Source organism: Amphiprion ocellaris, chromosome 20 (genome assembly GCF_022539595.1).
Source record: "Amphiprion ocellaris isolate individual 3 ecotype Okinawa chromosome 20, ASM2253959v1, whole genome shotgun sequence".
In the NCBI taxonomy this organism is placed as follows: domain Eukaryota; kingdom Metazoa; phylum Chordata; class Actinopteri; family Pomacentridae; genus Amphiprion; species Amphiprion ocellaris.
Genome location: NC_072785.1, coordinates 29075710 through 29098905, shown reverse-complemented (window position 1 = coordinate 29098905; position 23196 = coordinate 29075710). Strand labels below are relative to the sequence as shown.

The window sequence follows — 23196 nt, the reverse complement described above, 5'->3', positions numbered from 1 at the left end:
ATAGGAGAGTTTGGAAATCTACCAATACACACATTTTATACCTTAATCATTAATAAAAGGTATAATGGCAATATAGGAGGAAGAAATTGATCAATTCATTTTGAGTTATGCCTATGAACCCACTGACAGGTTGGAAATGCATGTTATTTACAAAAAATATATAATAAAAAAATGTCTACAAAATGCCCAAATGTCACCATTTAGAGGAGCCAGAAAATGGAAAACAGAAAGAAGCGATTTTCAGTTGTCTGATGGTCCTCTTACTAATCGTTTGTATGGTTGCATCGGGAAAATTAGCCGAATATAAGCTTGAAATTGTGATATTTCTTCAAAATTAACTCTACATGTTTTCTTTAAAAAAAAAATCACAAGAAATAAACTATTTACACTAATCAAATTTGTTAATAAAATATAGATTCTGTGCAACTCTGCGACTGTGATGCCGTGATCACATTCAAGTGACAAAAATTCTGAGATTTATCTTTTTTTTGGGCTGAACTGCACAGAGCAAAACAAAAGTATGTTAATAAATTAAAAATGTAAGAAGCAATATATATATATATATATATATATATATATATAGTACTTGAAGTCACCATTTTTCCAAGCAGTTGTAACACCCGTGGACATTTATAAAAAATAAAAATTGTATTAGTTTTGATTTCAGGTTTTAGGAATTTTGGTAAAATAAATAATCAAAAGGATTTTTTTTCTGAATAATGGCATTTTAAATGAGTCATCTACGACAAAAGACATTTCTAAATTCTTTCTGCTTCTAGTCATGGTTGTTCTGTTTCCATAGAGGCAGAGAAAAACGAGCCCACTGTGAGGAAAAAAAAAGAGCAGAAAACGCCGTGAAACTGACGATTTAGCGGGATAAAGCGACGAGTTCAATTTTGAAAACGTCGACCGGAAGCGTACCCACTGCGGTTACCTTGACAACGACGTTCTTTCACGCAGCACATTCAGTTGGTCTCTGACGGGGGGGGTGGGACTAATGAGACCATATTAGGAAGCTGAGCGGTTGGGCGCTTTCAGTGACAGCCGGGGGAGCCAATGGGAGGGCCGGACAGAAAGTACTGTTGCCTGCCAGAACCAGCAGGCAAAGTACTGTAGTTTTGTTCGCGGTGGGGCCTAAATATCCAGAGTACATCCTAAATACCGACAGTTACACGAATACTCATGAGTAAAAAACACATTTAAATGTCAATAAGTGTGATTAGTAACGCTGGTTTTAAACTACGGGGCGTGTTTGACGTCGAGGATATGCTTGTTTACGATTTCCCAACAAAATGTGTCAAACTATGAGCTCTTTTCTGGTGTAAAAAAAGCACCAAGATGCTATTTAACGGCCATTTTTGTCCTTATTTAATAAAATAGGTGTGTGATGCGTTACGGCAGGTGGAATAAACCAACAAACGAGCCTTTCTACTTACACTTTCCGTCACCTTCTCGTTGACGGTGGGTAAAGGAGTTTTTGTTGACATCTTCGTTATTCGTCCTTCTTCAACCAGAGTCCGTGTGAAGTCCCGAATCCTCCGAGTTCGGTCCGAAATCAAGCCGAGGTCGTTGCTTGGCGGTGCGGCTCCGTCCGGACCGACGGGCTCTGCATGGATCGTGACAGTGTTCAGGGGAGACCGGACGTGTTAGAGCCGAGCAGCCGAACCGTCGGAGAGCCACAAAACCTCCACGACAACCAGCATACTAACGGCAGAGGAGTGTTCGGGGTCCACGGCCTCCAGGCGGTAAATCAGTGTCCGGAGTCGGTGAAGCTAAACTCAACTACCGTCAAGGCGCTGCCTGCCTGCCTGCCTGTCTGTCGGTGGGTCGGTCGCCACTTCCAAAAAATCGCCACAGGCTTTTTTTTTCTTTCTTTCTTTCTTTTTCTTGATTTTCCGCTCAACCATTCGGTCTAGAAACGAGCCATGGCGTCTAGTGTCACCGCTGGAGGTTTGTCGGAGGGGTTCAGGAGCTTGGGGAGGCTGAAACGCTCGCTGTCGGCTCGGTTTCTTCCATCTCCGGCGGCCCGAAGTGAAGCGGCTCGGTCTGTTCTAGGTGGGACCAAAATGGCTACTCAGCGGCTGGGCTGGATTAGGAGGCGTTCACGGACCGCTGCCGGGCTCCGACATCTCAGCTCTCAGTAGGAAGACGAACAGGCAATTAAAATGTATCAGTGGAATATTTATTTATATAGTCATGTAAATATTTATTTCCACCAATACATGTCGCATTATTATATATACATGAAATATATATATTCCACTGATTTAGTAATTGGTTGTATGACATCGAGAAAAGTATTAATAATCTGCATTTCTGAAGCCAAATAGCATTTATTTTACTTTTTAAAAAGTAAACTGTAAGTTGTTCGACCTCTTGAAAATATACATTATCATTATTTTTATGTTAACTCTTTTTTTGGTCGATTTTGTATATATGTAGACATTAATGTACTTTGGTCATTTTTTAAACATGTATTTTATTATATGAGGGGGTAAGCTGTTGGAATCAGTTTTTTTCATTTTTTTAAAAAGTTAAAACAAGCTAAGACTTCCATGAAAAAGTACTTATCTTTTGTTTCATGATTTTATTTATATATATATATATATATATATATATATATATATATATATATATATATATATATATATATATATATATTTGAGGTACAAAGAGGTACATTGAATGTGTGTGCGCATAATATATATATATATATGTATATATACATAAACATATTTTTAAGTCATTGTGTGTGTGTGTGTGTGTGTGTGTGTGTGTGTGTGTGTGTGTGTGTGTGTGTGTGTGTGTGTGTGTGTGTGTGTGTGTGTGTGTGTGTGTGTGTGTGTGTGTGTGTGTGTGTACAAATAGGTACATTGAATGTATAAAAATATAGAAAGATCTTTTTTTAAGTAAAGCATGACTGATCCTGAGATGCTGGGTACAGAGAGTATGGACAGGTATACAACTAAGAACTGGGAGCTCAGTATAAAAGCTTGGTTTGTATTTCATTCTGGTGTACAGTGGATGCTGCAACAACATTTATGCGGTTTAACCAAAAACTGAACAAAAGACATGACAAAATACATTATACATTATAGGGCAGCATTTCTGCAACAACATTAATATTTTTTTTTTAAAAAATCTCTCACGTGCAATATGTATAATTCTGAATCCGTCCAAAATTGCATAAAATCGGTGAGTCTTGGAATACGAATACAATGTGTTGAACAGGAGATAAGGAGAATGAAGATCGAATGGAAGACACATAATGGCATCATGGTATCTGTTGATGTGTAAAAGTAATGCCTGGCATCTAAAAATGGTTTCACTGCAGACAGATTTACAGTAACACAGTGACTCAAATATCATGATACTTTGCCTGATATGTCACATAAACAAAGATGCTGGAGTGAATCTTGTCCAGTGAAACCCAGAAAACTTCCCAATGTCTTATTTTAACTACATCAAGAGGAATTTACTGTGTCCACTGTCATTGTGGTGTGTGTGTGTGTGTGTGTGTGTGTGTGTGTGTGTGTGTGTGTGTGTGTGTGTGTGTGTGTGTGTGTGTGTGTGTGTGTGTGTGTGTGTGTGTGTGTGTGTGTGTGTTGACTCTTCTACTGTAGAAAAACAGAAAAAGTGGAAAAAAGCTACATTTTTTGAGAAAACTAGGACAGCATCTTAAGAGACCCATTATATTGTCATTTAAAAACAAATGATAAATATAATTTGCTAATTTGATCAGTCCTTTATTGAGGAAAACTGGCGTGGAGGTTCAGATACACACATCTGGATGACAAAAAAGATATTTAAATGATTTTCTAGTGCAGATCTTTGCCTGTATTTACTCATGCCATGCTATAGAAGTGAGCATATCATCCCTGCTGTATTTTTACTGCTCATCTCTCAGCAGGTGTTGGAAGAGGTTTAATGGAAGCTATTTACTGGCACCGCACCAGCCAGCAACAGGAGGGAGACTCAGCTGCTGCATTATTGGAGACGTTCAAGAATGGTGAGTGTTTTGTGACTTCAAGAAACTTTTACACCATTTATCCCATTGGTGGCAAGCTTCTTTTAAGCAAACAAGTATATTTAGAAAGTAACGTTGTTGTCTCCTGTAGCAGACAATAAGCTAGCTAGTTAGCCATCAGCGCTAGCTAGTTAGCCATCAGCGCTAGCTAGTTAGCCATCAGCGCTAGCTAGTTAGCCATCAGCGCTAGCTCCGTGCTCCGCTTGTATTTCGTGCTGCTGATTCTAACGTTTAGCTCTCAGAAGCTAATACATCAGTCAGCATGACGAACTAAGCTAGGGGTCGTACAGGTTTATTTTTTTCACAAGTTCCAATGTCGTATTTTTCGTGTACTTAGGGTGAATGTTTATTTCTGTTCAAGAATCCCATTCGACGTGCGAAGCCTCCTCCACCTCCGTCATGGAGCCCCCAGCTCCCCTGCCTCCTCTCCACCACCAGCTTCAGCACCAGTACCAGCTCGGACACTGACACTGTCAACATCAACCTCCAGCACGTCACAGCAACTTCTTATCACTGGTAAGACACGGTAAACAGAGAGCATGGTTGATTTTCGCATCATTATTATTATTACTACAGGTGTAAATGCCTGCAAGCATGATCAGAACAGTGAGACCAACGACCAAGAATTCAGGCAGGTGTAAATGCAAACTGTGCAGCAGCCAGCTCAGGAACTCCTGATGAAAGCTACATGTAGCTACAGTGACACATAAACAGAACACATGCAGCTGCATTTTTTTCTCCATCGACTTAACAAGCAAGTCAATCTAATGAATTTACTTTCTGGTGCAGTGTAGTATTGCAACCATTCTTCTTATAGTCACTAGGTAGCTGTGAAACTGAATGAAAATATACATAGAAATAAGAAAACACAGCTGTTCTTAGCAACTCCAAAATGTGCACAAGATGAAATGAAGTTCACACCACGTTGTTTTTAGTTGTGGTGGAGGAGGTACTGCTTGTGCTTTGGTTAAAATGAAGAGTGCCAAAAATGTATTAAAGTAAAACTATCAAAGACATGATCATGATTGAAAATCAATGGATAGGTGGCTAAACACATCACATCATAGATAGCTGTGGAGTCCTTCAAGCTCCTGGGGACTACAATCTCTCAGGACCTGCAGTGGGAGACGAACATCCACTCCATCCTGAAAAAGGCTCAGCAGAGGATGTATTTCCTACGACAGCTGAGGATTGATCCAGTTCTACACTGCAGTCATCTGATCTGTCCTGTGCACCTCTGGATCAGCCACACAGCAGGACAGAAACAGACTACAGCCTGTAGTATGGACTGCAGAAAACATCATCAGAGACTCCACTCACCCTGGACATTAAACTGTCTCCCCCCTCCCCTCTGGCAGGCGCTACAGATCCCTGTACACAGAAACCTCCAGACACAAAAACAGTTTCTTCCCCACTGCCATCACTGTAATAAACAGCTGAGTCATTCCTACACACCTGTACAATAGTCACTATTCCAATGGACATGTACAGCATTTTTTTCACCATGAACAGCATTCTCTGCTTTTGCACTACTGTGTTTATAGCAATTATCGTTTTGCTAATGTGTTTATTCCAGTCTAGCTGTAAATTTCTGTTTATATTGTTTTATTTAATTTTGCTATTTTTTCCTCTTTCTATAGTTTCTTTATTTTTTATTATTCTCTTCCATATTCTTAGTGTGACACCAACAGCCAAAACCAAATTCCTTGCATGTTGTGTACTTACTAAAGCTGATTCTGATCACTTTTCTGTCTTTGGTCTAGGCAAGAGGAAAAGGTGCAACAGAAAATTGGACCTTCCAAGCGTCCTTGTGGAGATGCAGGCTGAGGAGGAGTGGAGTCATTCCCAGCATGATGAGAACATCTGGTTGCTCCTCAGCAAGGCAAGAGAGAATGAAGCAGCCTTGCAGTGGAGGAGATGGTCCAGAATGCTGCCTTCAACCAGTCATTCCTGGGTGTGCTGGGGCAGCTGGTGCAGGCAGTGCTGGGTGTACTGGGGCAGCTGGTGCAGGCAGTGCTGGGTGTGCTGGGGCAGCTGGTGCAGGCAGTGCTGGGTGTACTGGGGCAGCTGGGGCAGGCAGTGGGCAGCCAGAGTCCACCTCCCAGAGACTTGAGATTTAGTTGTATATAGTTTTACTTTTAGCCCTCCACTGTAGGACAGGCCCACCACAGTTTGTACTTTGCACATTGTAAATAGTTTTGATTTTGCTGCTGACTAATAAACTATTTTGTGACTTATGTGATTCCATCATAACTTTTCATTTTGTCTGTTAAGACACTGGTAGGAAAAGAGTCAACAGTCTGAACCAAACAATTCTGTATTCCCTAATAATGCATTTATGTTTAATGGGATTTAACATGTTTTAACACAAACTACTTTATGGTTCATAATTCCGTTGACTGAATTACACCAAAGCAATACTGATTTATCAAACTGGAATATTCTTAAAACAGCTGTTTTAATGTTTTGGTGTTTAATTTGTCATGTGATCTTGCTAACCTTCACAAATAAAACAATAGCATAGACACATCTGCAAAAGGTACAAAAGTTTGTCAGAATTGCATTAAAGAAAACAATAGTGGTCCGGGGACAGAAAAACAAGTATAACAAGAAGAATAACTTTTAACTTCTGCATGAGATGTAGTGCATCAGTGCATCCTGTACATCTCTGTCCTCCTCCTCTACACCTTGTACCACTGCAGGCTCATGTGCTGCTGCTTCAGGTAAATCCCATGAAGTCTCATCAGAGAGCATCTGAAACACATACACAGCATACATATTTTAATATCTGAAACACATACACAGCATACATATTTTAATATCTGAAACACATACACAGCATACATATTTTAATATCTGAAACACATACACAGCATACATATTTTAATATCTGAAACACATACACAGCATACATATTTTAATATCTAAAACACATACACAGCATACATATTTTAATACCTAATAGCGATAAACTGCAGCCATTACAGGGTCGTTCACAGGACTGATACACGATAGCTAGCGAACTAGCATTAGCTTACCCTCATATGTCGTCTCGTTCATATCCTCTTGTCTTCAGCTTGATACTGCTGCATCGCCTCCTAAACTCTCCTGTGTGTCTCCTGAGTGTTCCGACTCGCTGCTCTCAGTTTTCTCCGACTCTTCTATTACTTTGAATCTGACAGAAAGCCACAGACCGAGCAGCAGGTGAACCATCGTCTCCGTTATGTTGCGTTTGTGTCGCACGCAAATGACGTTAAGGGACTTCCGGCTCGCTGCGCTATGAGACTCCACCCACGATGAGGCTATATGGAAAAACAACTAAACCGAGACGAGCCGAGTCAGATACAATAGTGGCGAACCGTACCGCGCCGAGTAGATGCTTGTGGAATCGCGGCTTTTGTCTGTTACGCTGCGGGAGAAACGCCGAGCGCTTCTCAAAAACCGGGAGCAAGAGTAACAAAAACATACCTCACCTCCCCTAAAATTTTCTCAACGGATTTGGACGATTCACAGAAATGATCAATTTGAAAATTAAAACGGCGGATTTCCGCGGAACGGCGGAAAATTGCCATGCCTGTTATTTCTGTTTAGTAAGTTTTAAAAAATATCAGATTTGTGCAGAATTACAGTTAGTGGAAATAAAAACAGAAAATTTTCTGTGTTTCTGCATCTTTGCTAGGAAGATACGACTGCACCATTAGTTATTTTCTATTATCTAGTTTGGAAAATAGCTTAAAAAAAAAAAAAAAAAACTATAAAATGTGATTTCTCAAAGCCCGTTTGGTGCAAAATGCTGTTTTCTGCTGCTAAAACCAAACAAAACAAGCAAATATTCTCACATTTTGGCCCCTTTTGGCTTCAAACCGACCTGCAGATTAATTTTCCGTTCATCTCCTGCCACGTAAACCGACATTCACGGTTTAAAAACTGAATTCTGACGGGAAAAAAAGCAGCAAAGTGAGCAGCAGAGAGCAAACGTTCCAGTGTGGTGGATAGCAAAACATTCATTCTTTATTGACTGGAAAAATACAGGGACCAAAAAAATGTGCAGTCGAAACGATCCCCAGAACAACCCATGATTAAGATCCCCAGGAGCCACTTCATCTCATCAACCGAACACGTCAAAAAAAAAAAAGAATCAATCACAGAGTTAATGTGCAGCAAGTAAAGCGCTATGTTAAGTCATGCCACGAAGCAGAGGAGGGTCGGGGGCAGGAGGGCAGGTAGTAGAGGAGGGGGGCCAGCCATGGAGGTCAGAGCCACAACACAAGAAAAGCTTCATCATCATCATCATCATCATCATCATCATCATCATCATCTTCGTCTCTCAGATGGCGTCGATGTCGATGTCGTCCTCTTCTTTCTCGGGCGTGTCGGGTTTCACCGTCTCCACTTTGAGCTCGCGGGCCGAAGACGAATAAACCACCTGAAGAAGCAAACAGCTCGTTAGTCGCTGATTAAAGATGATTAATAGAGACTTTTAGTGTTTGAGTCTGCATGATAAACCTGCTGAGTTTAAATCTATGTATTTAAAATACAAACTTTCAGGAGCTATAATGGACTCCTGCAGTTCATCAAGCATAAACCACGCATTAGATCAGAGGAGTCAAACTCATTTTAGTTCAGGTTCCACATTCAGCCCAGTTTCATCTCCAGTGACCAATAAAATCACAGCTTAATAACCGATAAATAACCACAACTCCACATTTCTCCTTTGTTTTAGTGCCAAAATGTTCACATTTATCCTGTGTGAGGAAAACAACACTGGTGGAGTCTAGAGGGTTAAAAATCAATTTTTAAAAAATGAAGAAAGCCAAAACATTCATCTGTATATGTAAATGTGTAGGGGGCTTACAAGACTGATCTAGTATTGATTAACTCCTCATTAATCCAAGTAAATATCATCCAAATATGCCTTAGTCCCATTCAAACATGCTTTAATGTGCATGACTTTGGCAGAGTTCTGAAAAATTAACAACCAGATTATGAATTTTTGAGGAAAATATATAGAATTTCTCAGCTTTTTTGTCACTTATGTGGCTTTAAACTTTAAGATAGTTTGTAAATTATGATCCTGAACTGTCCATGAAATTTAAATCTGACTCCATAAAACATGAAGAATTACTTTCTAGGAAGGTTTCATAAAAACAGCAACTTTTTGTGTTGCCATTTTGTGAAATATTCAGTCAGTCTCATGGATACACAAATAACTGCAGAAATCCTTATTAAATATAATTGTAGTCATTTTAGTGATTCAAATTTAAAAGTCTTTTTGCATGTTTTTAATGTGTAGAGCCTTAAAGCTTTGAAATGAATCCAAATATTGAGGACAGAATTACATATTTTGGAGAAAAATAGATTATTTCGTCAAAATGTATTCATTTGTATGTTGTCTTTTGTAACTTATTTTCCTGAACTGAGCAAGAAATTTAAATCTACTTCCATAAAACATGAAGAATCTGAATCATTTTCTATAAAGGCTTCATAAAAACATCTAAACATTAAACCTTTGTGTTGCCAGACTGAAATATTCAGTCTACCTCAGACATGGATACAAAAATATCCCAAAAATCTTAATTAAATATAATTTTTCAGTGATTAAAGTTAATATTTTACCAGCTTTTTACTTGTTTTTATGTGTATAACTTTAAAATTATGACATAAGTCCAAATACTGATGACAAAATTATCTGTTTTGGAGATTAGAAAAATTTACATTTTTCTTAGTTTTATTCACATGAATGTTGTCTTTTGTAAATTATAACTGAACATGAAATTTAAATCTTCCTCCACAAAATATGAAGAATCTGCACCACTTTCTCAAAAGGCTTCATATAAACAGCTAAACATTAAACTTCTGTGTTGCCAAATTGTGAAATATTCAGTCTGCCTCAGACATGAATCCCAAAATAATTTCAAAAATCTTAAATAAATTAAATTATTTAATTAAAATATATCATTTACAGGCTTTTGCTGCCAAAAATACGAGTCACATTTAAACACGTTTTTATTTGTAGAGCTTTAATTAAAATAAATATTTAGACTATATAGACTATTTCTTAGTGTTTTATTCACATGTATGTCGTCTGTTGTGAATTAAATTTAAATCTGCCTCCATAAAATATGAAGAATCTGGATCATTTTATTTTTTATTGTTATTTTATCAGATTCTTTTGTTTTTATCTGTTTAATATCTTCAGTGCAGCACTTTGAGATTTTGCCTAAATGAAAAGTGCATTACAAATAAAATTTATTATTATTTCTATTGAGGTTTTATAATAAAAAAAAAAGACATTTCTATATTGGGGGAAAAAAAACTATTTGCCACTGACAAGGATACAAATAAATTGAAAATAAATTCAAATAAATTGCAAAAACCAAATTTCAGTAATATTTTTTTTAGTTGATTAGAATTATATGCGATTGCTGTGTTAAGTATGTTTGTTTTTTTTGTCATAATGTTTTGCTGCAGCAGTTCTTCTCTCAGCATCAGAGCTCAGATAATAAATATCTGCATTAAACGATCAAACACTCGTTAATTTAACCCTAGTCTCGTCCTGCGGGTCAAAATTGACCCGTTTTAAAGTTTGAAAATGTGGAAAAAAATATGCTTTCACGGTGAAACTTCTGATGTCCACATCTTCATCATTTTTGGGAAATCTTTGAACATTTTTTGGTGGAAAAAAAATGTTAAAAATGTTTCTTAAGAACATTCACAAAAAAAATTTGATTTTTTTCTGAACGTTCTTAAAGAAAATATTACAAGTTTTAGTGATATGTAATCACTTTAGATATTTTTAGGATTTTTTTGGAAGATTTTTAGTCATTTTTTGAAAATATTTACAAGAATTTTCTTGCCAACTTTGGGGGATTTTATTTATTTATTTTTTTTAATTAAATTTTTAAGGGAAACTTTTAAGGAATTATTGGAATTTTCTTCCTGAAGGTTTTGCAAATTTTCAGAAATTTGGGGATTTTTTTTGCTAAATTTTTGAATTTTTTTTCAGACAAGGAAATAATATTTTTTGGTGCCCGTAAATGATGACAACAGGAGGGTTAAACTATTTTTAAGTGTGAATATTCAGTCGGTAGGAGGACTCCTGACCTCCTGACACCTTCAGTCGCTACATCGATTAATTTAGGTTCACTTCAGGTCAACGTACCTCGACGTTCTCATCATCTTCCTCCTCCTCTTCCTCGCTGCCCTCGCTCTCCTCCTCGGCCTCCTTCAGCCACTTGACAAACGGAGCAGCCTTGGCGTGGATCTCTTTGGCAAGCTCCTTGGAGACGTACTTCTTGGAAACCTGGTGGAGAAATTAAACACAGCAGTTTAATTTAGAGTCGCTGAACAAAAGTCTCATATTTTAACGGCACTTTTAAGAACAATTAGTGCTCAGAGTTGAGATAAAACGTCCAACGTCTGTTATTTATTCATTTAATTAGACAGTAACGTGATATTAATTAACATAAGGGCACAAATAGAGTATTTAAAGCTGCATACAACTTCAACTAAAGATGATTCTCATTAATGATTCATCTGTAAATTACTTTCTAGATCGATCGATTTGTTCTTTTATCAATAAAACATCACTGAATCTCAAAACGTGTCTGTTTTTGTCCAAAGGACTTTAGTTTACTGCGATAAAGGATAGAAGAAAAGAGAAAAAAATATTCAGATTTAGGCAGAAAAATCGATTAGGAACTATTAAAAGCTAAATATTTACCGTTTCATCTGCACTTCATTTGTTAATGTTGGTTAACCGGACACACATAGATGTATTTAAATGTACGTCTCTGGTTATTTGCACAGTTCTAAATTGATTTTCTATTTTTCTGCCTACTTGCTCATCACCTACAGTTTTTTTTAGCTTCAGTATAAACATTCTGGACATACTTATGTGTTTATATTTTTTATATCTCTATATCCCGTGTGCTTGGCTCTTCTCTGTTATTTCTGTAGGTTTAATATGCTGCTGGTTTCTTTAATTTCCTTCAGGATCAATAAAGTATGTACCTCAGTTAATGAGTAACTAATCAACGAATCATTGCAGTTCTCTGATGTGAACGTTTTACAACTTGATCTCCTTTTTTGTTGCAAGTCAGGGCCTAAATTTAATATTGTTCCCACATCTATCATTAAATTTAAGTACAACTGTATTATTAAATGTGCAAAAACTGCTTATATAATGTATTTAACAGGGTAAAAACACAACATGGCACTCACAAATTCTAAAAAATACATTAAGTTAAAGCTAAAAATCTGCACTAAATGATACTGAACTGATAACTGTATGAGGTGAAGCTGAAGAGATTCTTAGATGTAGTTTTTCGGCATTAAAACGGGAACAACTGTAAAAAAATAACGATATTATTTGCAATTTTTAAATCCTTAATATAAATATTTAGTTCAAATAATGGCAAATATCTGTAAAATAATTGGTTCCTTTCCTGATTGAACTAGTACAAAAAAATCAAAGTTTGACACAGTTTACTAATGTGGACATTATTTAAATACAGTTTGGGCCTATTCATTTATGGTTAACATGTAAATTCCTCATTTGATTAGTTGTTAGCAGGAACTTGATTTTAAAAAATTGACATGAAACATCAGTGAAATAACAGATAAAACAATAAATTTACATTTTTCAATTCATTGTATGTCAAGACAACATCACTGTTCAGCAGGGGATCTTTCATTTTTATCATTCTTTTTCTGTTTCAAAATAAAACTTCAGGCCGATTCTTAAATGCAGCTGATTGAACGTCTCCTCTCTGACCTTCTCTGCCCAGGCGAAGATGACGTCCTCCTCCAGCAGGTCTGCGTCATACAGGTCTTTGAGGATGATGGGAACGCGAGGCAGCAGCTGAACCTGATGCAGCTTCACGACACACTCGAAGCCTCCCATCAGATACTTCTGGGCCTTCTTGTTGTTGTGGCAGAACTAAAAAATACAACAAAACACCCTCCATGACTGAGCTAAGATGTGAAACTTGAGCTTCTAATCTGACTTTAAAAGCAGAGAAGACAAAAAAGAAACGCGTGTAGCGGCGACCGAGGTGAACTTACTCGCAGGAAGTGCCGTTTGTACTTCTTGATCTGGTCGCGGATGTTCTCGTTGAAGAGCAGCTCGCTGAGGATGAGGGGTCCCATGGCCTTTACATCCAGACGCTCCGCCTCCGCCAAGATCTCCTTATCGGCGCCATCGATGGTTCCACTCTCCTTCTTTTGCTGGAGACGGACGAATAAATTTAGAGGGCGGGAACTTAACCCTTCGTCAGGCAAGAGATCATATTGGTCACTTCTGCACACATTAAATATGGCGTTGGCCTGCGGGTCAAATTGACCCGTTTTAAAGTTTGAAAACGTGGGGAAAAAAAAATTTTACAGTGAAACTTCTGATGTCCATATGTTTAACATTTTTGGGAAATTTTTGAAAAATTTTTGGTGGAAAAAAAAATGTTAAAAATGTTTCTTAAGAACATTCACACAAAAAAAAATCTTATGTCTGCCACCAGGATATATGAGCATTAATCTTATTGATCCTGGTTTTATTTAACACATATGTGCTGATTGGAGGTCATTAAGTGTCAGAATATTTTGTCATGGTTCCCCTTTACTAGCTAAACCCCCACAATGCTCTCTGCTTGTCAACATGAAACCACCTGCCTCCTCTGGTCACTAGAGCATTAACAGTAAGAGATACAACCAGCTGAACCAGAATAATTTAAGCGTGTATTATCGACAACAACAGCTTCGGGTTGGATGTTGCAGATATTAAATATTAAACGACTCAGATCAGAAGCAAAAACACTTCATCTGGATACAGTACTGTGAATAATTTTTTTTAGGATTTTCCACATTTATGACCTTAAAATTTCTGTTTGTTCTCCAAGATGCTTCCTTTTTTCTTGTTTATTAATATATTAGATTAAAAGAAAGCTTCAGTTCAGCAAACAACAGAAAAGATTCAGCTTCCAACTCTGATGATTATCAAATATCAAACATTCATTTTTGTTTCATCTGGAGGGAAATTTGTTTTCAATCAGAATGGCTGATTAACAACCAAAAGCTATGCAATTTTTAAGAACCCCAGGAAAAACATTGACGTTGTGCACCAAGGCTAGAGGGAGTCTCACTTTGACAAAGTTGTAGAAGAGGTTGACCCTCTCCTCCAGCGGTTTCTCCAGGTCCTCGCTGAGCGTCAGGTTCTTGGCGTGGTCGCTGATCTCCTCCATTCGTCGCCGCTGCGCCTCCTCCGTCGTCTCCTCCGCCCAGTCCTCGTCGTCGTCGTCTCCATCCTGAACGCCACGAAAATTCAGACAGTGAGAAAATAAAAGCTCTGTTTGAATTGAGGTTTCAACTTAATACAAGAAATTTGACACAAGCTTTGACATCCTGGTTTATCTGAGTCGTTTTAGTCGAGGGCTTTGAGGAAAAGTCAAATCAAAATGTGTTATTAGCTTTCTAGCAGATGCAAATTTTAGTAGAGGTTTGTGGGTGTCAGAATCAGCTTTTCAGTAGAGAATCCATTTAAAAGAATGAAGATGAGCCTTAATGATGGACTTTAAAACAACTCTTAAATCCCAAACCTTCAAGGAAACGTTCAAGGGCAAATATGGGAAGTTTTAGTAAATAGAAACTACAGATGTGTGAGAATGTTAAGGAGCTAAATCACAATTTGTTTAAAACAGAAGCCATGTTTCATACATTTTCAATCATATTTCAAGCAAACTCCAGAAAAGTCCGCTTTGGAGTGAACAAACTAGCTGTGTAGTGATGCCAGGAGGTGGCGCTAGAGACTTCATTGTACATGGCTGCATTTAAAAACAGTAGAAAAAAGCAAACTTAAAACTAGTTGTTTGCCAACCGCTAAAAAACATTTGAGAAACAAAAGAAACGGTGGCCATTTATAAGAACCAAGTGTTAAGAAACTGTTTTCAATCAAGAAAGCTGAAATTATTCTTTCATGGTAGTAGCTATCTGCCATTTTCCTAACTTGTTAAATGAAAATTTATTCAGAAAAGATGTTTCAATCGTCCATGAAGCCCATTAACTCTTCCTAAAAAGTCAAAACCACCTCAAGTGAGCCTAAATATATATGGATTTTGCAAAACTGAGCAAATTTGTTTCTGCATTTTGGATAAAAATCTTCACTAAATATGCGATAGAAATATGGGTACTGCTAATTTCCCCTTTATTGGTTTTACACCAGCACTGTTGATGTTCATAAACTCTTAAACAGGTACAAGCTCTTGCTAGCTGTAGCATCTTTCAGCAATCAAACTTGCATTTTTTCTAAGAATTGTTGGATGTACTTCTAGGTCAGTCGTGGCTTGGTGGTCTCTGCTCCAGAGGCGTCTTATCGTGGCCGGCCATGTGCTCACAGCGCTGTAACGTATTTGTGATAAGTAAACATTTCTTCAAACAAAAGCAGAAGAAATAGAGATTCATCTTCAGAGGGTAGAGGGTCAAAATTGGGAGCCAGAGACCAACAGTCAACCAGCATGTGAACAACTTCTTCAACTTTGCTCTGGTGACATTAACTGAAAGGCAGTGAACTGTGGAGCTCTGAGTTTGTGTATGCTAAACAAACTCCAAAAAGCTAAAACAAAGAAAGGCAGGGAACCGACTCGGTCACTGAACTCAGCAGTATCCCACATGGAAAGTGACTTTCTACAGTTATGAAGCTGAAAGAACTGAATACAAATAATGGAAAGGTTTTTCTGATGTGGACTGTGAACGCACCACAGCCTGAGGAGCGTCAAAGTTGTCATGGTTTCCAGCCTCGCCGCTGCCGGAGCCGTTCTCCTTGTCCTTCTTGCGGTTCTTCTTCTCCTTCTCTTTCTTTACAGATGCGGATCCACTATCATTGCTCTCTGTTGTGGGAAAAGCAGAACATTCACTGTTATCGAATCGGTCTTGGATTCAACCTCTACGGTAAACTCAGGAGAGAAACTCTGACACCACGTCGTGCCGAATTAAACCTCACCTGGTGGGTTTTTAAGGATGAATGTGCAGAGTTTGTGTCTGGTGTCTAGCATGCCGCGGTTCCCACAGGCCTTACAGGAAGTGCCAATGGTTTGTTTCTTGGGATTGACATGCTGCAAGAACAACACATAAAATAACGTTAAAAAGACGCTACATAACGCAGCAAATTAAAGCTCTAAAAAGGAAATTATGCTTCACTACATTAAATACTTTCCACTCCATGAATGTATTTTTTGTTCTTAGAAAGGTGACATTACCTGAGCTATCTTTTCTGGCTTTTTTTCTACTAAACCTACATTTCAAACAGAACAACACCCTTACTTGTGTTGTTATCACCCCAGTCACCCTCATTTAATCAGCTAATATCTTACTATACCTTTTTGTCAACTTTTCTGGAAACCTGCATTAAAGAGACATTTACCAGATCAGTTTCAGGGTTGTCACACTCGGTACACAGCACAAATTTTCTGATGAACCCATCAAGCATGTCCTGCAACTTGTTCGCCTCGTGGGATCCATTGACGATGTAACGATCGTTTTTGGTATCAAACTGGGTCTGAGCACCGAGTTCACAACCAAAAAACTTGGTCGGGTCTGTGGAGGAGAAAGAGAAACGACATTAGAGGTCATGATGACGTCGGAAAACTTAAGAATTAAATTCAAGTATTTTCATTTGCACCAGCTTCCAGGGCTGCTACTCAAAGTTTGTTGATATAATAAGCCTTAAACAATCCTGTAATAACATGCTGGTACTTTAAAACTACTTACATTAGAGACATCATGGTAAAACAGATTAAATGTAGAAAAAAAATCTACATATACTGATTAATGAAGTCTTAATTGACTAGGGTTAGAATGTGGAGTTTGTCAAGCTCAAAATTACACGTCTGCATGCAATGACACACGGAAATTAAGGAAGCACAACCATGAAAATGCTCAAATTCAAAGTATAAATTGAGGCAGAACACACACAACGCACAAAGAAGTCAAAAGGACACGATATCTCTGGATACAACCCGACCTTTCCCACAGAGGTCGGTCTAATAAAAGAAAACGGTGGGAATACAGCACATGGTGTTACTCACATGTTGGAGGCCTGTTCAGAGCCTTTGCAACATCAACCATGTTGACAATGACCGTCTTGATTCCATTCCCTTTGCCTTCCACCTGGATTGAGGATTGAAAAACGACAAAACAAACGTCAGACCATCAACAGTAACATATAATTTCAGATCTAAATGTCACCTCAGGCAGCTTCCACTTGATTTTCTTTAATTCTTTTAAATTATTACCTTGGCAATCAGACGGGGCATCTTGTAGCGATAGAACTGGTCTGACACGCTGCGGTTGACGTTGACAGACATTTTGGCTGGATGTTAGCACTATCAGTAAGATAAAAGGATCTTGGTTGGGGATTTTTCGGGATCTTCTGTCTGGAAAAGAGGGGATGACATAAACGACTGCAAGCGTGCTCGGTCTCTGACATGAAAAACGTTGTGCCGCTGTGGCCGCAAGCTCCTTGCTTGAAGGCTAGATTTCCACCACACAGGTTCCAACGGCTGCGCAACAGCTCTGAAAGGAGAGAGGGACAAACAGCGATCAATAATTAATACAGAAAGCCCAACAGTTCATGTGTTGTAGTCAGCTTGACTGAGCAGAGATGATTCTAACTAAGGTCTACACAGAAGCGCAGAGAGGCAGTTATGTTTTTAGGTCTGTGCCAGCAATCAGGAAGACATCTGCAAAATATCTACTGAATTCTGACTGATCCCTGAAGTTGTTTTCTAGGCAAAAACCACCAAAACTCTCTCGTTTAAGCTTCTATCCTGGTTTAAAGAGTACCCATTTCCTGACTGTCTCACTTTTATCAGACAGAAACCTAATTTTGGGGGGTTTCAAACAGAGAACCTGACAAAACAATCTAAAGATGTCATTTAAGTATCTAGAGACTCTTATAAAGTTGTTTTTTCGCTGCTGTCTGACAGTTTATGTATCTAATATGCAAAACAAAAAAAATCGTCTTGCAATCCGAGTCATGATTTTAGTGGGAATTGTAATTTTTGCATTTCTTCTTCACTGAATAACAAATAAGACAATGCTTAAGCAATTCTAGCTGTGGTCAAATATGTTTTCTTGCATTCTCAGAATATGATTTACATCTGTGGCAACACAATGCTACTTATATGATGGTATGTTGTATAAATTTTTTACCTTCATCAGAACATTTAAGCTTCAGCTAATTGGATTCTACATTTGTTCAGCCCTATTACGTACCAAAAAACTGAGAAAAATGAATTGTAAAGACAATTAGAAGCTCCGGCTTAGATTTCAGTTTATTTTCTGATTAAATTCACAATCCACTGCAGCATAGTGAAACACATTCCTGTGGTGCGTGATGATTTTTGAGTGGCTGCCACTATTTAGACAGAGCAGAAAACGTCCTGACACGGATCCAAACCAGATGAAAAGCCAACAGAGGATCCAGTGACTCAGAGACAGCCGACGTTACTGCAGAGGCCCTAATTCGAATATTTCTCAACTTAGAGCAAAAATTCCTGCACTGCTAAATGAGTTACGGTTACGAGAGCAAAGATTGGGGCTGAAACTCAGAAAATGCCGTGAACAGAATCCAATCCACCAAACGCTCATGTGATCCAACAATGAGCCGACGTGACAGAGAGAAGAAAGCCACAATATTGGATGCCTTCCCCACCTTTTGTGGCCATATATGCACAAAAAATGGCTTTGTGAGAGCCCTTTGTCTTACATGAGGGCCCCTGGCTTTAGTCATATAAGGCCTGCTCTGCTTTTTAATAGGTCACAAACAGGAGGCCTAGCAGCTGCCAAACAAACTCTGCCTCCTCTTGGGGCTTTAATTCCAATCAGCCGGTCTGCAGCGGTTATTGTCCCACTCTGGTCCGAGTTATTTGACATGAAATGAGTCGCTGGTGGTCTGTCCGGTGAGGGGTTTCAGTAGGACAGAGGTTGGGACTGTTTCAGGAGGAGGCTAGCTGGTTAGCTTAGCATGCTGCTTGGTGCAGAGTGCGTCATACAGCCCACGAGTGACGGGACTGGGAGACGCCATTTTGATACAGTGGCACAGAAAACATGTCATAATACTCTTTAAGGCTGATTACCGCCCTAAAAACGACAATAAAATCTAATCACACGTCACTTTTGTTGCTATAAACGTGGAATGTGAAGCAAAATGTGTCCGTTACTTACCGTTTTCGCAAAACAAAGACATAAACACAACGCTGATCGTCCAAGCGCCGCAGTGAACGGTGGTCGATGGCTGGTGCTGGTGTTGTATTGATTGCAGCAGTGCTTCTTAAAGAGTGTGTGGCTCTCGAAGATGCACAGTTAAACACCCTAAAGCGTCCAAACGGTGCAGGTGCCAGGCTCTGAGACGAGGGGAGCTGATCCGGAACGTCCTCGGGGGGTTTTAAGGGGACCTTTGGGGAGGAGAAGAAGCGGATCGTTATCGACACAAACTGCGGACTAAAGCATCATCATAATCATCCTCAACATCAGGTGTGACGGCTCAGTTCAGCTCGACCGTTACCGTGCGATTCAGCTGTAAAAAACGACGACAAAGCAAATTTCCGTCGATCGCTTAAACGCCCCGTTATGTCAAGCAGCGTTGAAAAGGTGACGCCAGCCAGCTAAGTGGCTAACGAGCTTCGTCGCCAAATTCACCCAAAATTACCTTAAACACATAACCAAATACACATACAACCACAAAAGTGAATCTAAAGTCTAAACACTGCGTCGTCGTCGGTTAGCTAAAACCACAGGTTGCGAAAATAGTCGACCATTACGCCAAAGCTCCAGGAAATAGTCGGAGCCTGGATGCTAAAGCGAAGCCAACGAAGTTAGTAGCCGGGCGCAGTCGACGCCGTTACCGTGACGATAATGTGATTAAGCGGCGGCGTCGTCGGCGCTGCTTCGCTCGCTTCGGTTTCACTGAAGATTTACAGACATCGACGGGAAACGTTCGTTGAGGTGAGCCGAGGTAAATACGGTGAAATTATTTCTCACCTACCTCTCGAATGTTCTGCGAAACGCTACTACTCACGTCGTTTTTACTGACCAACGTCAAGCTGCCGGACTTTGCCGAGTCTGCCCGAAGGTGGCGTTCGTTTCAAAATAAAAGCCGCCGAAGCTGTGGTGTACTAAAAAAAAACGATCATGATAAAAAGACTTATATTCAATCAATATCGATAATGAATAACTTTTAATGACTTAATAAAATATACAAATAAAAAAAGCATCATTCCACTCAAGTTTTCTTGTGTTGCTTTTGGTGTAGCATTGATCTCCTGTTTCATTTGTCAATAAACATGACTTTAAATTACTTTTTTCATTATTAATTAAATCTCTGCAATAGCAACAGTACTTCTGTGTCATTCTTGCTTACTTTTTTGCTATTTTTAGACTTCGACATAGATGACTTTATTAATACCTGGATGGAAGTTGAGTTGTTACAGCAGCATGAATATTCAATAAAGTGGTAAACAATATGAAAACACAGAATATTAGGGTATAAAGTGAAAGTAAAATAAAAATAATGGAAAGTGAAATAAGGTAAAATAAAAGCAAAATAAAGTGAAATAAAATATAAATGCACAAAATATAATACAGAACAAAATCAACAGAATACGGTCGTGACAGAATACGCAAATGACATAAGAAGGTGCAGACAAGTTTACAGATATTAATGAAGTTTTCAGTGATGTCCCTACAGTTTTGCAGTAAAAAAGAAGATAGATACTACAAATGGAGTTCCAAATCAGTAATTTCAATCTCCATAGCTGACAACTCTGTAGGGTTTCAGCTTTAATATGAATTATAGTCCAGCACAGTTGTGTTTTATATCATCTTTGCAGGGTTTAATCCCTACTATGTAAATTACTCAGGTTTCATCACACCCTAAATGACGCTACAGAGGTTTAACTGAATGTTTAGTCTTAGGAGGTCACTTTCGTAATACCAGTCATAATCCTTTTACTGGAGGGCGACCTCGGTGCAGGCTGCTGTCTTAAAGGTGTTATATAAGAAGCTGTCCTCCTCGACTGGACTCATTTATCCTGTTGGCAGTCGGATTTATTAGTTTGAATTAGTTTTCTACATTTGTCTAATTTGGCACTTGTTTTATTGTAAAGCAATTTGTAGCTTTGTTTGGGTGTTTTACAAATAAAGTTGTCACTATTAGTGGTAGTTGTTGTAGTATTATTAATATCTAGCTGTGATTCACTACTGATAAGGCTAAAGAGGATGTGACAGGAAAGGTTAAAATGAACCAGCTGCCTCCATCTAATCATATCTGTAGGAGTCCATTAGTCAGATGTTCCACCCGCAAAGATCAACAGTTGTGTTTTTTTTCTGGTGAAGTGGAAAGTTGCTCCTTACAGGTTCTATGAGTACTTATGTGGGGTTTATTATGAAAGAAGGGAAATTATCCGGACAAGACAAGACAAAACACAATGAGATGAACTTTATTCATCCTGGAGGAAATAGTTTTGCCAGAATACAAAACAAAGGGGGCTGCACAGTGGTGTAGTGGTTAGCACTTTCTCCTTGCAGCAAGAAGGTCCCTGGTTCACGTCCCGGCTTTCCCGGGATCTTTCTGCATGGAGTTTGCATGTTCTCCCTGTGCATGCGTGGGTTCTCTCCGGGTACTCCGGCTTCCTCCCACAGTCCAAAAATATGCTGAGGTTAATTGATCATTCTAAATTGCCCGTAGGTGTGAATGTGAGAGTGATTGTTTGTCTCTGTATGTAGCCCTGCGACAGACTGGTGACCTGTCTAGGGTGTCCCCTGCCTTCACCTAAGTCAGCTGGGATAGACTCCAGCCCCCATGACCCTAGTGAGGATTAAGCGGTGTATAGATAATGGATGGATGGATGGACAAAAACAAAGGTTAGTAAAATATGCACAATTACATTAGTAATTAAATAGAAATTTTTAAAAAGAATATAAAGCACAAAACGTAAAGTCTCTACTACTGCGGCAAAATAACATAATTAATGACATCTTCCTGCTCCTTCTCTTCTTGGGACCACACTTCTTTTCTACTCAATTTTATTTTTTATAACTTTTTATGAAAGATCTTTTTATTTAATGTGTCATTCCAGTGAGAATGAAACAAAACAAAGTCTTGCTATCTAGGTGGGTCGTATCTGTGCATTAATTAGCCTCCTTGGTGGAATTATGTGACGATCAACGTTGGTTTATCTGTCCGTCTGTCTGTCTGTCTGTTAGCAACATCACTTAAAAATGGACTAATGGATTTGGATGAAATTTTCAGGGAAGGCCAGAAATGACTCAAGGACCAACTGATTAGATTTTAGCAGTGATGCGATTTATAGTCTGGATCCACGGATTTGTTAAAGATTTCTGTATCATTGCGAGACAGTGGCACGGTGTCACTGTAACCATGACAACAAGTGAACACTACATCAGCTGCCTGCTGATGATCACATGATTGTGATCCTACTACAAATCCACCGTTGTGGACTTATCAGGACTTATCCATCCGACATTATACAAAGAGCAATTGATTAAATTGTGGGAGTTTTTCCAAGTCCCATCAATTCCCGCTGCCCGCTACATATTTAGATCACGTGATGCAGTATCTGTACATAATGTACACATGCAGAACTCACGCTGGTGCTCAGCACAAGGTCATTTTGTTTGTGGGTACATCTATGTTAAATGGACACATTCTGTGGTGCTGTGATTTCTGACACAAATCAATACAATACAATACAATAACTTTATTAATCCCCGAAGGGAAATTCAATTGTCTGGGTTCTCATCTGTTTACTTTTGAATTAAATAGTTTAATTGCTGATGGTAGGAAAGATTTTCTGAATCTTTCAGTCCTGCAGCACAGAGATAGGAGTCGTCCACCACTGATGTTTTGTTGTTCACTGAGGCAGATATGAAGTGGATGATCCAGGTTTGTCAGAATGGCCTCCATCTTTCTAAGTGCACGTCTCTCCACCTCATCCTGCAATGAGTTCAATCTGATTCCAACCACAGAACCAGCTTTTTAATCAGTTTGTTCAGATGCCTTGCATCCTTGTTTTTTTAATCATGTCTGAAATGCTGCTGAATTCCAACATGAAGACAACATGGGAGCAGCTTGTAACTCTGCACATATAATGTCAACATAA

The 23196-nt window shown here is 38.8% G+C and overlaps 2 protein-coding genes and 1 long non-coding RNA gene across 26 annotated transcripts in view; 1 reads left to right on the top strand and 2 right to left on the bottom strand.

The window, feature by feature from the left end:
- mark3a (MAP/microtubule affinity-regulating kinase 3a) overlaps positions 1–2067 on the bottom strand; it is an 88464-nt gene extending 86397 nt beyond the window's left edge. For 17 of the 23 annotated variants that reach the window (XM_055005792.1, XM_055005796.1, XM_055005798.1 and 14 more), the window contains exon 1: positions 1437–2067. In XM_055005792.1, coding sequence (XP_054861767.1) covers positions 1437–1487 — 51 coding nt within the window. In that variant the 5' untranslated portion in view covers positions 1488–2067. The remainder of the gene's footprint in view (positions 1–1436) is intronic. The other 6 variants (XM_055005797.1, XM_055005799.1, XM_055005800.1 and 3 more) reach the window with 1 other exon arrangement.
- A 1132-nt stretch (positions 2068–3199) lies between these two features.
- Positions 3200–6269, top strand: LOC129347814 (uncharacterized). Its single transcript, XR_008600085.1, has 3 exons — positions 3200–4009; positions 4389–4543; positions 5791–6269. It is a non-coding gene; the product is annotated as an uncharacterized LOC129347814 (long non-coding RNA).
- Positions 6270–8011: 1742 nt separating this feature from the next.
- Positions 8012–20152, bottom strand: eif5 (eukaryotic translation initiation factor 5). 2 transcript variants are annotated; one of them, XM_023273860.3, is made up of 12 exons: positions 20061–20152; positions 19241–19470; positions 17308–17587; positions 17101–17182; positions 16437–16609; positions 16017–16128; positions 15773–15903; positions 14164–14325; positions 13094–13255; positions 12804–12968; positions 11190–11330; positions 8012–8453 (listed from the first exon to the last, which is right to left on the bottom strand). In XM_023273860.3, exons 3-12 carry the CDS (start codon positions 17377–17379, stop codon positions 8355–8357), a joined length of 1299 nt encoding a protein of 432 aa, XP_023129628.1. In that variant the 5' UTR covers positions 17380–17587; positions 19241–19470; positions 20061–20152; the 3' UTR covers positions 8012–8354. The 2 variants fall into 2 exon arrangements, with proteins under 2 accessions (XP_023129628.1, XP_023129630.1); XM_023273862.3 differs by having other exon boundaries at positions 20057–20081.
- Positions 20153–23196: the final 3044 nt, after the last annotated feature.